Source organism: Panthera uncia, chromosome F1 (genome assembly GCF_023721935.1).
Source record: "Panthera uncia isolate 11264 chromosome F1, Puncia_PCG_1.0, whole genome shotgun sequence".
Classification (NCBI taxonomy): domain Eukaryota; kingdom Metazoa; phylum Chordata; class Mammalia; order Carnivora; family Felidae; genus Panthera; species Panthera uncia.
In genome coordinates, this window is record NC_064813.1 from 19,528,025 (window position 1) to 19,541,535 (window position 13,511).

At 38.8% G+C, this 13,511-nt stretch overlaps 1 protein-coding gene across 5 annotated transcripts in view; it reads left to right on the top strand.

Moving 5' to 3' along the window:
* RASAL2 (RAS protein activator like 2) overlaps positions 1 to 13,511 on the top strand; it is a 349,271-nt gene that overhangs the window by 280,966 nt on the left and 54,794 nt on the right. For all 5 annotated transcript variants that reach the window (XM_049634019.1, XM_049634018.1, XM_049634015.1 and 2 more), the window contains one exon: positions 9,619 to 9,728. In XM_049634019.1, the coding sequence (XP_049489976.1) occupies positions 9,619 to 9,728 (110 nt within the window). The remainder of the gene's footprint in view (positions 1 to 9,618; positions 9,729 to 13,511) is intronic.

Genomic DNA, 13,511 nt, shown 5'->3' on the forward strand with positions numbered 1-13,511 from the left:
GCTAAAGACCTTGAGGTGAGAAAAGTACCTGAGATTATCCAGGCGGGTTCAATCTAATCTCAAGGCCTTAAAAACAGAACCTTTCATAAAAATGCAGCATTGCTGGCCTTGAAGATAGAGGAAGGGAACCATAAACCAGGGAGTGTGGGAGGCCTTTTAGAGGCTGGAAGAGGCCAGAAACAGATTCTCTTCCAGGTCTTGAGAAAGGAGTGCAGCCCTGCAGACACCTTGACTTTAGCCAGGTGAGACCCATGTTGGACTTCTGACCTACATGGCTGTAAGATAATAGATTTGTACTGTTGAAGCCACCATGTTGTGATAATTTGTTACAGTGGCAATAGAAAATGAATACAGTGGAAAAACTGGTGAAATTAGAATTAGGTAATTTGTCAGCATGCTACCCTATGTTCATTTCCTAGTTTTCATAATTTTACTATGGTTAGGTAAGATGTTAACACTGGGGGAAGCTGGGTAAGAGAAAACTCTCCGTACTATTTTTCCAAATTTCCTGTCAATCTAAAATTATTTTAAATAGAAAGGAAAAACATCAGGAATTCCTTTCCTTCTCAAGTTCCCTCCGCCAGGCCACCTCACCTGTTATCCTTTTAAAAAGTTGCCATTTCTCCATGTTATTTATTTGTGAATTTCCAACCAAGCTTTTAACTCCGTGGTTCCCAAACCATATGTCCCCGTAAAGACTTGTTCACATATTTTTTAGCAGATTTATTCTTAATAGATCCAACCTGAAAACAACCCAGATGCCCATCAGTTGGCAAATGGATAAACATATTTTGGTATATCCATATGTGGAATAAAAAGGAATGGACTACATGCAGTAACATGGATAGATTCCCAAAACAGTATGCTAAGTGAAAGAAGGCTCCATACTGCATAATTCCATTGATAGAGCATGAAGGGAAAGATAAAACTGTAGGGGCAAATCAGACCAGTGGTTTCTAGGGGCTGAGGTGGGAGGAAGGGATGGACTGTGAAGCGGCCTGAAGAAACGTTTCAGGTGGTAAAAATCTGTATCTCGTTTGCAGTAGGATACATTTGTCAAAACTCATCGAGTTATACACCTAAATATGGTGAGTTATCCTTTCGTAAATTATACCCCAGTAGACCTAATGGTTTTTTTTTTAAGATATATTTAAAATATAACATATAAAAGTTGAAAGTAGAAAGTTTGAAAAAATTTAACAGGAAGGTAATGATCAAAAGAAATCTGATATAACATTGTTTTATCATATGAAAATGAATCTCCTAAGACAAAGAATATTACTAGGGATAGAAAAGGTATTTGCCCTCCCCCCCAACAAATGTTAATATATCAATATGTTATATCATATTATAATAATTTTTTAAAACATGTCATATAACATATGTATTTACTTTTATACTTTAATACAATCTAATAATATATCAATATGTTAATGTGGGTGAGATCTGATTAATGGGTATGTGTGTAATGTATGCGCTTTTGGTTTTTTTTAAAGTTTCATAATAAATGTTTTACTTTGTTTAATAAAAGAGAATCATTGGATGCTTGTCAAAAATGCAGATCACTGTGCCCCACGCCCAGAAATTCTGATTTATCATCAGCTCTGTGCTAGAAAAACAATTGTAATTTATTATAGGAGCTTTTCTTTTTCCCTTTGATGATTTAATTTGCAAAACAAACCAACAAACCAACCCCAAATCCCTACTAGGGGGGAAATTACCCACACTGAAACTGTTTGTTAACTACAAAGCACTTTGCAACTGTTTGTTGTTCTGTTGTTACTCTTGTTACCTAGAGTTTCCCTCCCTCCTTGGACTTCCAATAACTGGAAGATACGCTAAGGAAGTAAAATATGATGGCTGGAAAGTGGAGGTTAACGCTTTCAGTTACCCTTCCTTTTCCTTTCTCCTGTGAATTGTCTACAACTGGATTCTCGTGAACATTTTCTGAGCATCTGTAGGTTCCTCAGTTACATTAAAAGGGGAAGGAAGGGAGTAATTGATATAGGACATAGCCCTTGTCAGGTCATTGCAATCCATAATACCGTGAACTGCTAAAGCACACAAATACACAGGAATGCATTTACTAATTAAACGAAAACTTTAAAAGCCAGAATGAGAACAGTTCTCGCCTGGGTCCTTTCTAGTTGACAAGGTGGCATTTTCTTGCTGTGCGTCATGTAATATTTTAAGGAACTGCTATTAAAAGTGCTTCAGTCGCCTAGATTTCCTTAATCCCTCGTGTGGCCACTGATAAGAAACAGTCTCACGCAGGATGAGAGCAGGCTCCTGCTGCGCGTCACCGTGTGTTTGTGGGGAAGGTGATGGCGTGCTTCTCTGCCTCCACTTCTCCACGTCTTCAGGGAACGGCACGGCCCGGCTCCCGTTACCGCCACAGAGGCTTCTGGGAGCGGTTGCATAGCAGCAACTTTATTTCAGTTACAGTCGGGCCCTGACAGCCAAGTCCGGTCTTCGGGGGTTACTCCAGTTTGTAGGTGGTGAACACCTTTTATCATTCTCCTCACACCAAGCTCCAGAGAAAGGCAACGTTTGGCTTTTCCTTTCCCTGGGCAGTTGCTAAGTGTAAGCCTTATTTTGGCAGAAAAGAGTGAGTACCGGCTAATTAAAGTACATCACGGTAGTCGTTATCAGTTGCTGTCTGACAATGTAGGTGTTGAAGTAAGCTTTTTACTGTTTTTCAGAGTTGTAGCTGGTAGCAACAGTGTTTCAGAAGAGGATTGGACAGGTAGGATTTGTTTTGAGGGTTTTAGTAGTGTGTTTTCAGGTAAGGATGAAATCAGTTTATTTGTAGTCTTTTCCTTTGTTTCCATTTATGCTATTGGATTTTAAAGTAAGCTTGTAGGAGCATCACGTACTCTTCACGTTCACATGAGACATAGACGTCCTAACTTAACGTGAAAGAGAGAAGCATTTTCCTCTCGACATCCATCTCTCTGTAAATTTCATATTTGCATTTTTTTCTCTCAGTGACCATAGAGTCAGTTATATTTAAAAGTAATTTCAATAGGGTTTCCATTTCATGTCAGTTTAATTATATAGATAGGAGCCCTAGGGGCAAATTTTTCTAAGTCAGATGTCACATTGGTGGGAGTTCTGTTTTCTTTTTTCCCCTCATATTTTTGAATTGTCATAGTGCATTTCTTCCTTTTTGTGGTATATGATTCTGTAATAAGATACGTGTAGAAATTAAATATAGCACCCACGGAGAATGTGCATTATAAATGCATTATATCCAGGGCGCCTGGGTGGCTCAGTCGGTTAAGCGTCCGACTTCGGCTCAGGTCATGATCTCGCGGTCCGTGAGTTCGAGCCCCGCGTCGGGCTCTGTGCTGACAGCTCGGAGCCTGGAGCCTGTTTCAGATTCTGTATCTCCCTCTCTCTGACCCTCCCCCATTCATGCTCTGTCTCTCTCTGTCTCAAAAATAAATAAAGGTTAAAAAAAATTAAAAAAAAAAAATAATAATAAATGCATTATATCCTAGTGCCCGGAGTATCTTGAAGAGGAATAAGAATGTGGAGAGTCAGGGTAGCATAGAGGTTAAAAAGCCAGGGTTCCAGACTCAGGCTGCCTGGGCTTGAGGTTGTACTCTGCCTCCTGGCAGCTGTTTGACCTGGGAGAAGTCAGACACCTTCTGTGTATACCAGTTCTGGGTAGGTGATCTGCTGTTGGTGAAGAAAATGAACTGTTCACATGGCACACATTCTTGCTCAAAACCATGTTAAATCAGTACACATTTCTGTTTTCATAGGTAAAGTTAGTCCTCTCAGAAAAACAAATGGTTGCTTATTTGCGACTGCTTTGATGGGTCTTGTCTCTCATTGTTGCTTTCCTTAGAAATCAGAGTAAAAGGTAAGGTCCCGGGGTGCTGGGGTGCTGGGTGGCTCAGTCGGTTGAACATCTGACTGCAGCTCAGGTCATGAGCCCGCGGTTTGTGAGTTTGAGCCCCGCACCAGGCTGTCTGCTGTCAGAACAGAGTGCGCCTTGGATCCTCTCTGTCTCCCTCTCTCTCTCTGCACCTCCCGGGGTCACGCTCATTTCTCTCTCAAAAATAAATAAACAGTAAAAAAAAAAAAAAAAAAAAGTAAGGTCCTTACAGTGGCCTGCAGGATCTGCCCACCCACCTCACGACTGGGACCAGCACTGCTCCCTCTGTTTCCTCATTTCCCACAATCCCTCCCATTCCACTTCCTCCTCTCCAGCCGCGCTGACTTCTTGGCTCTCCTCATACCGCGAGTTCTTCTGCCTTAAAGCCTTTGCCCATCCCATTCCTGTTGCCTGGAATGCTTTTCCCTCCTGAGATCTGAGGCTCTCCCCCGTCAAATCTTTAGTCAGTGTAATCTTTCTCCATAAGGCCTATCATGACCACTTTATATTCCCAGCTCTTTACGTGGCTCTATTTTTCTGTAGCCCTTGTCTTTTACTAATTTCTTATGTCCTTTGTTTATTGTCTGTCTCCTTCCACTAATGTATGAAGCTTAATGAAGGCAAAGATTTTTGTTTGTTTTGTTCACTGATCGAGCTCAGGTGCCTCAAGCATGTGGCCAATAAACGGTGCTCAGTAAGTATGTGAATGAATGAAACTTTTTACATGTTAGCAGAATACTGGGTTTAAATCCTGACTCCTCATCTATAAACTGTGTTACCTAAAGCAAGCTGCTGAATACCTATTTTGTGGGGTCATTGCACTGACTGAACAGTATTGGAACTACTAGAAAGCACTTAGCAGTGCTTCATATCCAGGAAGCCTTCAGTAAATTCGTTCGGTCAACGAATGTTAATTGAGCACTTAGGATGTACCAGGTATCCCTGTAGGTACTGGCATCTGCCACTGAACAAAACGGCCCAAATCCCTGCCATTTGTGGAACTTCTTTCTAGTTTCCTTCCCTTCCTGTGATGTGGTAGTTTCTAAGAGGAAAAGCCATGATTCCACCTAGCCTACCCAGTAGTCTCTCTCCCTAGACTCAGATGAAGTTAATACTTATAGGTACCCATTTTCCATTATTTTAAAAGTGCTTTTCCATTCAGTTATCTTATTCTCTGGAATGGCCCTAGGAAGAGGGTTTTTTTATTCCTCGTTTGACAGGTAAGAAATCTGAAACTTGGAAGTTGCAACTTACTCAAAGTCACTCAATAGGAGAAATTGGAGCTAGAATTTGAAGCCACACTTTGATTCAGAGTTGCCCGCTCTTTCTGCAGTGGCAGTTGTATCAAAAACTCCACAATGGCTTTTACTCCTTTCACTGCCCATTTTATTTCAGTTCTGTTGATATTTATTGAACCCCTGCCAAATGCCTGGTATCGGACCTGCCCTGGGAAGGCAAAGATTGTGTAGTCCCTGCCCTGAGGAGTTCAGCGTTTAGAAGGAGGGCTGTTGACACATAAGTGGGCATGCCGTGTGCTAAATGTAAGGCTCGCTGTATGTAATTGGATTCCTCTGAAGCACAGAGAATGGCCACCTCATCTAGAGCCAGGTGGTACATGTCAAAAAAGACACGCTGGAAGATCTCATGCCTTAGCTGAGTCTGAAAGGATGACTTAGCCAGGGAAGAGGGAGGGATATGAGCCGTAGCAGCGATGCATGGTGAGTGTAGAGAATTACAGGCTTCTAGGGTTGCTGGAGGGTAAAGTACGAAGCAGGGAATGACCAGGAATCAGCCTAGGGTATTTAGTAGCTACCAGGTGATACCTAAGGCAAAACTCTTACCCGGCCCCCTCTTGGTACCTTTAGGTCAGGTGTCCATCCTTGGTCCGGTTAGCTATAGTCAGGCCGAAGAACTGCTTGGTGCAAAGGATAGTGATCTGTGCCTAAGGAATCGCTCAGAAGGGGCAGTGGGCAAGTGTGCATGCCATACACTCTGAGGTTTCCTAGGAGGGGTAGTGTCATTGGAAGGCTGGCTCACTGCGTAGTTGGTCCAAGACAAGGGCATAGTAGAAGCTGGGACTAGTATGGAGATGGCGAGTTTTTAGTGGCATCCATTCAACTATGTGATCTCCCTGAACATGTGGGAGACCACCTGGCTGAATAGACTGACACCAGACCAACCTTTATAGCCTAAGCTAAACAATATTTTCAGTGAAAACCATGTTTCAGTTATATCAAGGAGATAAAAACAGAATGAAATATTACTGACCACTCTGGGCTGTCTTAAAATTTCCCTTACCTGTATTCCCAGAACAACCATAATTTCACATATATATTGAGTGCTTACTACAGTTTAGACACTGTGGCAGATGTTAAGATAGGTATAGCATTACCCCTTCCCTCGAAAGTTTAAGGGCCAATGGGAGCGATAATTATGCATTAATAGGTGGACGATCCACCTTTCCAACCTTATTTCTCGCTACTCCTAATCATATACTGGCCAGACTGAGTCTACCTAAGGGGCACCCGTTTTGTTCTTTGCCAGCTCTTTACATGGCTCCATTTTTCTGTAGCCCTTTCTCCTGTGGTGCTGCCTTGCTCCTCAGCAACCCCCAAACCCAGATCCTGTCTACTTATCAGGACCTAGCATATTGCACTTCTTCTATATAACTTCTCCTTATTTCTCTGGATGATATAACCTCTTCTTTCTCTGAAATCCTGAAATTGTTTCCTATGTACCTCTCTAACATAATACCATATTATCAATTCTAAGATGTGTATTTTCTCACATTTTAACATCTCTGTAAGTTATTCTTCTAAGACACTCTGTTTGTCATCAACATTCTTGAAAGACTACATGATAATATTCTGTGGAAAAACATGAACAACTACTCTAAGTCAAAAAGTAGTTCAGAAGAATGAAGAAGCTAGTTTATTTTGCATTTATTCTTTTTATGTATACACTATGCACTATATGATAAAAACCTGCCTAAGTAAGTCTTTGAAAAACTTTCTTGATACAAAATAAAAGTCCTAAGAGATTAGGCATCATGTTATAGTTTAATTGTCAGCTTTTTTCTTAGTGTACATAAAATAATAGTGTGACTTAACAATCATTGGTGTCCTAGATTCAAAGAAATATGATAGTTAATTTTTATTTTGTTGATTAAATATGCCAGACATTGAGAACACTTACCTCCCTAATTGTGTCATATATATTTACATATATATATAGTTTCCAAATCCCATATTAAACTATAAGCTCTTTGGGGACAGAGTTTGTGTTTATTTTGTCTTTGATTCCCTTACAATACTTGGTATGGTACTTTATGACAAATAGACATAAAACAAATATTTACTAAATAAATGGATTAAAACAAGAAGTATTGTATAGTAAGTGGCACAAAAAGATAAAGTACCATGTAAGCAAACATCTGCTAGTATGTATTCTCACTCAACTGCCTAACTGTATTTTTGTTAGAAATATATTTACATATGGCATTTGGGCAGGTCCTTGAGCCAAATCCCAACTTAGGCCAGTGGCTTTTGAATCAACCATACACAATCCTAATAGAATCCTATAAACTCTAGGTCCTTTTTGCAGACCACATTTCTGAGCAAATGTGGTGACTCATCTTGATTAAATCATGATAAGTAGTAAGTAAAGCCTTTGCCTTGGAGAACAAATGACAGTGACTTTCCCTAACTACAATGCTAAGATTGTACAGAAGACCAGACAAATGCCCGTCCCTAAGAAATATAGTGCTTCCGGGGGCCCCAGCTGACTCAGTACAGCATGCACTTAAAAATAAAATCTTAAAAAAATATATATAGTACTTAAAAAATTTTTTTGTTTTCTTGTTTTCTTTCTTCCAGTCAACCTCTATGCTCCTATAATAAAAAACTGCCTAGGGAATTTTCACCCTTATTCTTTGGGCTACAAGAATAACAAGAAATAATGTCTAAGTGTTTTTTTCAGGCAGCTAAATGGTTTTACTTCTGATTCAAATAAGTTTGTTTCCATTTTTCTCTAATGGAAGGACCAATGCCTGTGTGTTTGCAAAATACTTGGCGTGGGTAACCGCTGTGGTAGTCCACATTACTATTCACCAAATATTTCCAGTTTTCTTTCTGGATACGTGATACAATTATAGATCCTTTCCCCACAAAAATTAGGTGCGGTCATGTGACTTTTTTGTCCAATGAAATGAGACCAGAAGTGACATGAAGCTTTAAGAACTAGTACATAATTTGTCACATTTCCTTTATCCTCCTGAAGCAGGTATAGATGCACAGAGAAGGAGCCTGCCTTAGCCTAAGTCCCTGAGTGACAGCAGCACAGAGCCAAGCCCCCATCTCTGTTAGTTGACCTGCTCATAGATAGACATGTTACACGTCTCATACTACTTAGATTGTGAGTGTATTAGATAAACGTAATCCCGAATATCTTGATTAATACAGTCTTCAGCCAAAACAGTAGGCTTTGGTGATAACTAAAAGAGTATAAAAGATTTGGCGTGCTGATCTTGACCCCGTATTTCTTTTTCTTCCTGATGGAAATGTTTACTGTACATAACCCCTACAGGACGGTATTCATCTCAAGGTGATTAGAGTCATTTTCCCAGCATTAACATACTTTTCTTTGAATTACAACTTTTTCTCAAGACATAAGATGTCCTTTCATCTGCCAACAATAGAATTATTACTTGAAAGTAATGGCTATCCTCATTCATGCGTGCATTTGTTCTATTATTCAACACACTTTTATTGGCTGCTGATTGTTTAGTAGGTGCTAAGACTAGGAAAATACTCAAGGAGCTCTAGATTGGTGAAAGTGGCAGGAGGGAGGCAGTGGTCAAAAACTATAAAGTGCTTTGTTCTCCTGAAGTCTAGATGTTTCAACGGTTTCATAAATGACATTTCATTTATGAAGTATTTCACATTTCATTTGAAGATAGTTTACCTACATTTGAAACTTAAGTTTACAAATAACATATTCAAGGTGACATAGACCAAATTTTAGCAACTTTTGAGGCCACCAACATATTACCTTGTACTAATTACATAACTCTCTTTTTTTTTTTTTTGGTTTGATTTTTGGTTTTGGTGTTGGTTTGGTTGGTGTTGGTTTTGGTGTTGGTTTGGTGTTTTATTTTGGTTTTGGAGGTTTTTTGGCAGCTCTTAGTATAAAGCTTCTTCTCACTATCAGCATAGTCTTTAAAATTCCTTTAATGTCCTAAGTACCTTCTCACCTCAGGGCTCTTGCATATGCTATTCTCGTTTCCTGTTTTCTCTTAATTTAGTTCAGGAAATTAATTACCAGATGCCTTTTCTATTGAATTGCCTCATAGAAAGGAGTATATTTTTCTGTTACCTTGTTTTGTTTTTAAAAATCTGTTATCAAAATTACATGTTTCTCTACCATAGCTGGTATAGAAACCAAGAGACAAGAAGTTAAGTGTTATCAAAAAGTTTAATTATCCCAGTTAGCCTAGAAGAAAAAAAAAAATTGTCCCATTACCAGGTAGTTTCAAGCAACTATTATTTATAAATTAAAAAATTAAAAGCTGGATTATTTTTTTGGTCTCCATTATAAAATGGGCATTTTATAGGGCATTAAATTTTTTTGGTCTCCATTATAACGTTCTTTTCAAAAGCGGTACAAAGCAGTAAGAAGACAGCAAGGCGCTATTATGGTTTTCTCTCCCATCACTTTCTGCCTTTTCGTTCTAGGGGTTCTTCAGCAAGCGCCTGAAAGGCTCCATCAAGAGGACCAAAAGCCAATCAAAGCTTGACAGAAACACGAGCTTTCGGCTTCCATCCCTTCGTAACACGGATGACAGGTAGGAAGTTAGCTTGCTTGAAGCAGGAAAAGCAGTGTGGTTTTTTTGTTTTTAAACGGAAAAAGCAGTTCTACAGTGGGTTTTGATAAGGCATTTTTGGCCTTCTCTAACTTTACATCAATGACAATTGGAAAGATCTAATACTACAATTGACTCATTTTGTCTGCGGGGTTTTTTTGTTTGTTGTTTTTTGTTTCTTTGTGTTTTGTCTTGCTCATATTGAGGCAGTTTACAAAGTGTTGACTCAAATGCCCAGCCAGTTTAAGAATCTTATAATATTGGAAATTAAGAGCGAATTGAAATGCTGTTTCTGTAGAATCAAATTCTAGTGGTTGGAGATGTATCTTTCTTTTGTAAAATGACGGACGATAGGGATGATGATGGTGACAGTAGCAAACATGTTCTGAGCGCTGAACCAGCCACTTTATATACATTATCTTGTTCAATCTTTATAGTAACCCTGTAAGATATTCTTATCACCACTTTGTAGATGAAGAATCTGAGGCACAGAGAGATTAAGTAATCTTGCCCAAGGTCATAGAGCTCAGTAAAAAGCAAAAATGGTATTTGAACTTGAGCAATTTGGCTCAAGTCCGTGCTGTTCCCTGCTGCATTGTTCTTTGTGTACAGCATTTGGAACCAGTTGTCTTGGTTTGCAGTCACACCTAGAAGACCTGAATGAAAAGGAATATTTTGATTCTTAGGACTGTCAGCTTGAGTAACCCTCAAATGCGTAGCTCACTAGGGACAACAACCTTCTAAAATGATTGAATGTGAGGGGTGCCTGGGTGGCTCTGTTGGTTAAACGTCCGACTTCGGCTCAGGTCACGATCTCACGGTCCGTGAGTTCGAGCCCCGCGTCGGGCTCTGTGCTGACAGCTCAGGGCCTGGAGCCTGCTTCAGATTCTGTGTCTCCCTCTCTCTCTGCCCCTCCCCTGTTCATGGTCTGTCTCTCTCTGTCTCAAAAATAAATAAACGTTAAAAAAAATTAAAAATAAATGAATAAAATCATTGAATGTGCACCAGGGCACATTGTTCAAAATTTAGGAAATGGTGCTTGCTGTATCCTGACACATCACCACCATCACTTAAATTTATCGAATGCCTACTACGTGCCAAGCATTTTTAATGTAGTCTCTCATGTAATATAACCTTAGATACTTTTATTATCCTCATTTTACAGATGAGGAACTAAGGCAAAAGAGATTGAGAAACTTGCCCAAGGTCACACAGCTAGTAAGGAGTGGAGTATGTCTGCCTTTTGTATTTGATACTCTTAATGTATACTGGTTTTTTTTTCCTTTCACTAAGTCCATGATTTTCAGTTACCCACATTACAAATAAAGATTACAGTCTCTGTAATGGCAGATTATAGATTTACCAGGCAGAAAATTACTCTTCTTTTTTATAGATGAAGTAAGTTGTCCCCCATCCTGACTTGATGAGAGGCTACTGCTATATCAGCTCTTCTTATCCCCGAACCCCTTTAGAGTTACTCTGTGAAATTTGCAACTCTGTCCAATTTACTGTGTAATTGCATTGTTAATCATCTCCTTCACACCTCTTTGTTTTAAGGTAACCAAAAAAAAGCTGATTTTTGCTTTTCCTATTTTTTTCTTCCTATTATTTTACAACTTCCATCATTCTAAGAATTAAAAACGTTTTCTAAATAAGTCTCAAGAAAATAGAGTAACTTTTTTTTTTTTTTTTTCAGAATATTGGCTTTTAAGAACAGCGATGTAGTGCGGCCTCTAAAATACCCCCCCATCCAGTAGCCACTGCCTTAAACTCTGCAGCATTATGCATATACGTGGGAGATGAGAGATTTTTTTATAGGCACACTTTATTTTGTAAACTTGCACTAAATTTCACTTTAATTTCACAGTGTTCCCTCCCATTCCATTTTGCTTTAGGTAACCTAAAAGAATGCTTGGGTTGAGTTACTAAGAAATTGTATTCTCCTAAAGTCTCTGATCCTGCTGTTATACAGCTAGTGTACTTCAGCCTTTCCAGTGACCTAAATCCATCATGTGGGCCTGCCTCGCCGTCCTGCTTCAGTCAGTGGTAGTATCTTTGTGTCTCAAACACAGCATAATAAAAAGGTGCTCATTAATCAAATATTTGTATTTTTCAAATCCACTGGAATTATAAAAGTTTCCCAAACAGAAATTTTTCAAAAACTTTATTTTTCCCATATAGTGATATACTCACTAGAGTTTGGATGTATTACAGTTTAAGAAAAAAACAAAAACAGGCTCTTTTGTCTTCAGATCATCTGGAGATGCAGGTAAATACAACTGAGGTACCAGATATTATCTTTTCACTTCTTCTATGAGTTCTTTGAATTGGTGCCCTTATAGGTGTGACCAAAGATTCTTTCAAAGACCCTGGTTTTCTTGGGTTGTGTTCATCAATTGCCAAAGTCCGGCCATTTCATCCAAAATGGTATATAGTGTCTAAATCTCAGTAGCAGAGCATTTCTGTTCTTATATCAAATCCATAGAAACTCTAGGCAAACCTAGTAACCAGCCCTTTTTTTCAGTTTTTAAATTGTGCAGTAAAATACATGTCTTTCTTTTAAAAAGTGTTAGTACATAAATACAGATCAAAAAGCTGAAGTCGCCCTTCACCTTCCCCAGCGCCCCCTATAAATAACCTCATTAACAGTTTGTATACTTTCAAACCACTTTAAAAATCCATACACATGGAGCACCTGGGTAGCTCAGTCAGTTGGGCATTCAGCTCCTGATTTCGGCTCAGGTCATGGTCTCGCGGTTCATGGGTTCCGGCCCCATGTGGGGCTGACAGTGCAGAGTCCGCTGGGGATTTTCTCTCTCCTCCTCTCTCACTCTGCCCCACTCCCACTCATGTGTGCTTGCTCTCTCTCTCTCTCTCTCTCTCAAATAAACTTTAAAAATTTTTTTAAAAATACATATATATGTTTTACTTATTTTCATATGCAATGGGATCATATTACACATTTTTTTGTGATTAACTTTTCAGTATATTTTGGACAACTTTTGTGTCAGTACGTGTAAATCTACATTATTTTAACAGCCGTCTTCTTCGTATGCTCGTTTTTTGTAACATATATTTCACTTCTGTGTGGATATTTTAACTGTTTCCCTCTGTGGGGCACAAAATAGAGATGTAATGGACATCTTTGAACATATACGTTTTTTATCCTTATGTGATTAAGTCAGATTTCTGAAGTAGAACTACCAGGTAGAGTAGATGCACGTAATCAAATTGTCCTTCAAAAAAGCTATAGCAATTATCATTTCCACCAACAGATCAGGATTACTTTTATCTTTTAAACAGCATTGTACGTTGAGTCGATATGATGGAATAAATAGTCATCATAAACACCTACATGGTATTTACAATGTGCTAAGACCCTGTTCTAAGCATTTTACATAAGCTAACTCATTTGATCATCACAGCCATCCCATGAGGTAGTTACTGTAATGACCTCATTATGAAGATGAGAAAACTGAGGCACAGAGAAATTATGAAATTGCACAAGGTTAGAAAATGGCAGAACTATGTTTCGAATCCAAGAAGTCTGTCTCTAGAGTCCACAGTCTTAAACTTTATGCTATACTGCTTCTCAAAAAAAATTGAGTGAAGGGGGATGTAGTTTTTTGTTTTGTGTCTGCCTAATGTCTAATAAGTTGAATGAATATCTTTTCACTTATTCTATGACTTGTTTATTTATTGCTTTGCTCATTTTTCTACTGTACCATTTTGTCCTTTTTTTTTTTTTTTTTTTTTTTTTTTTTT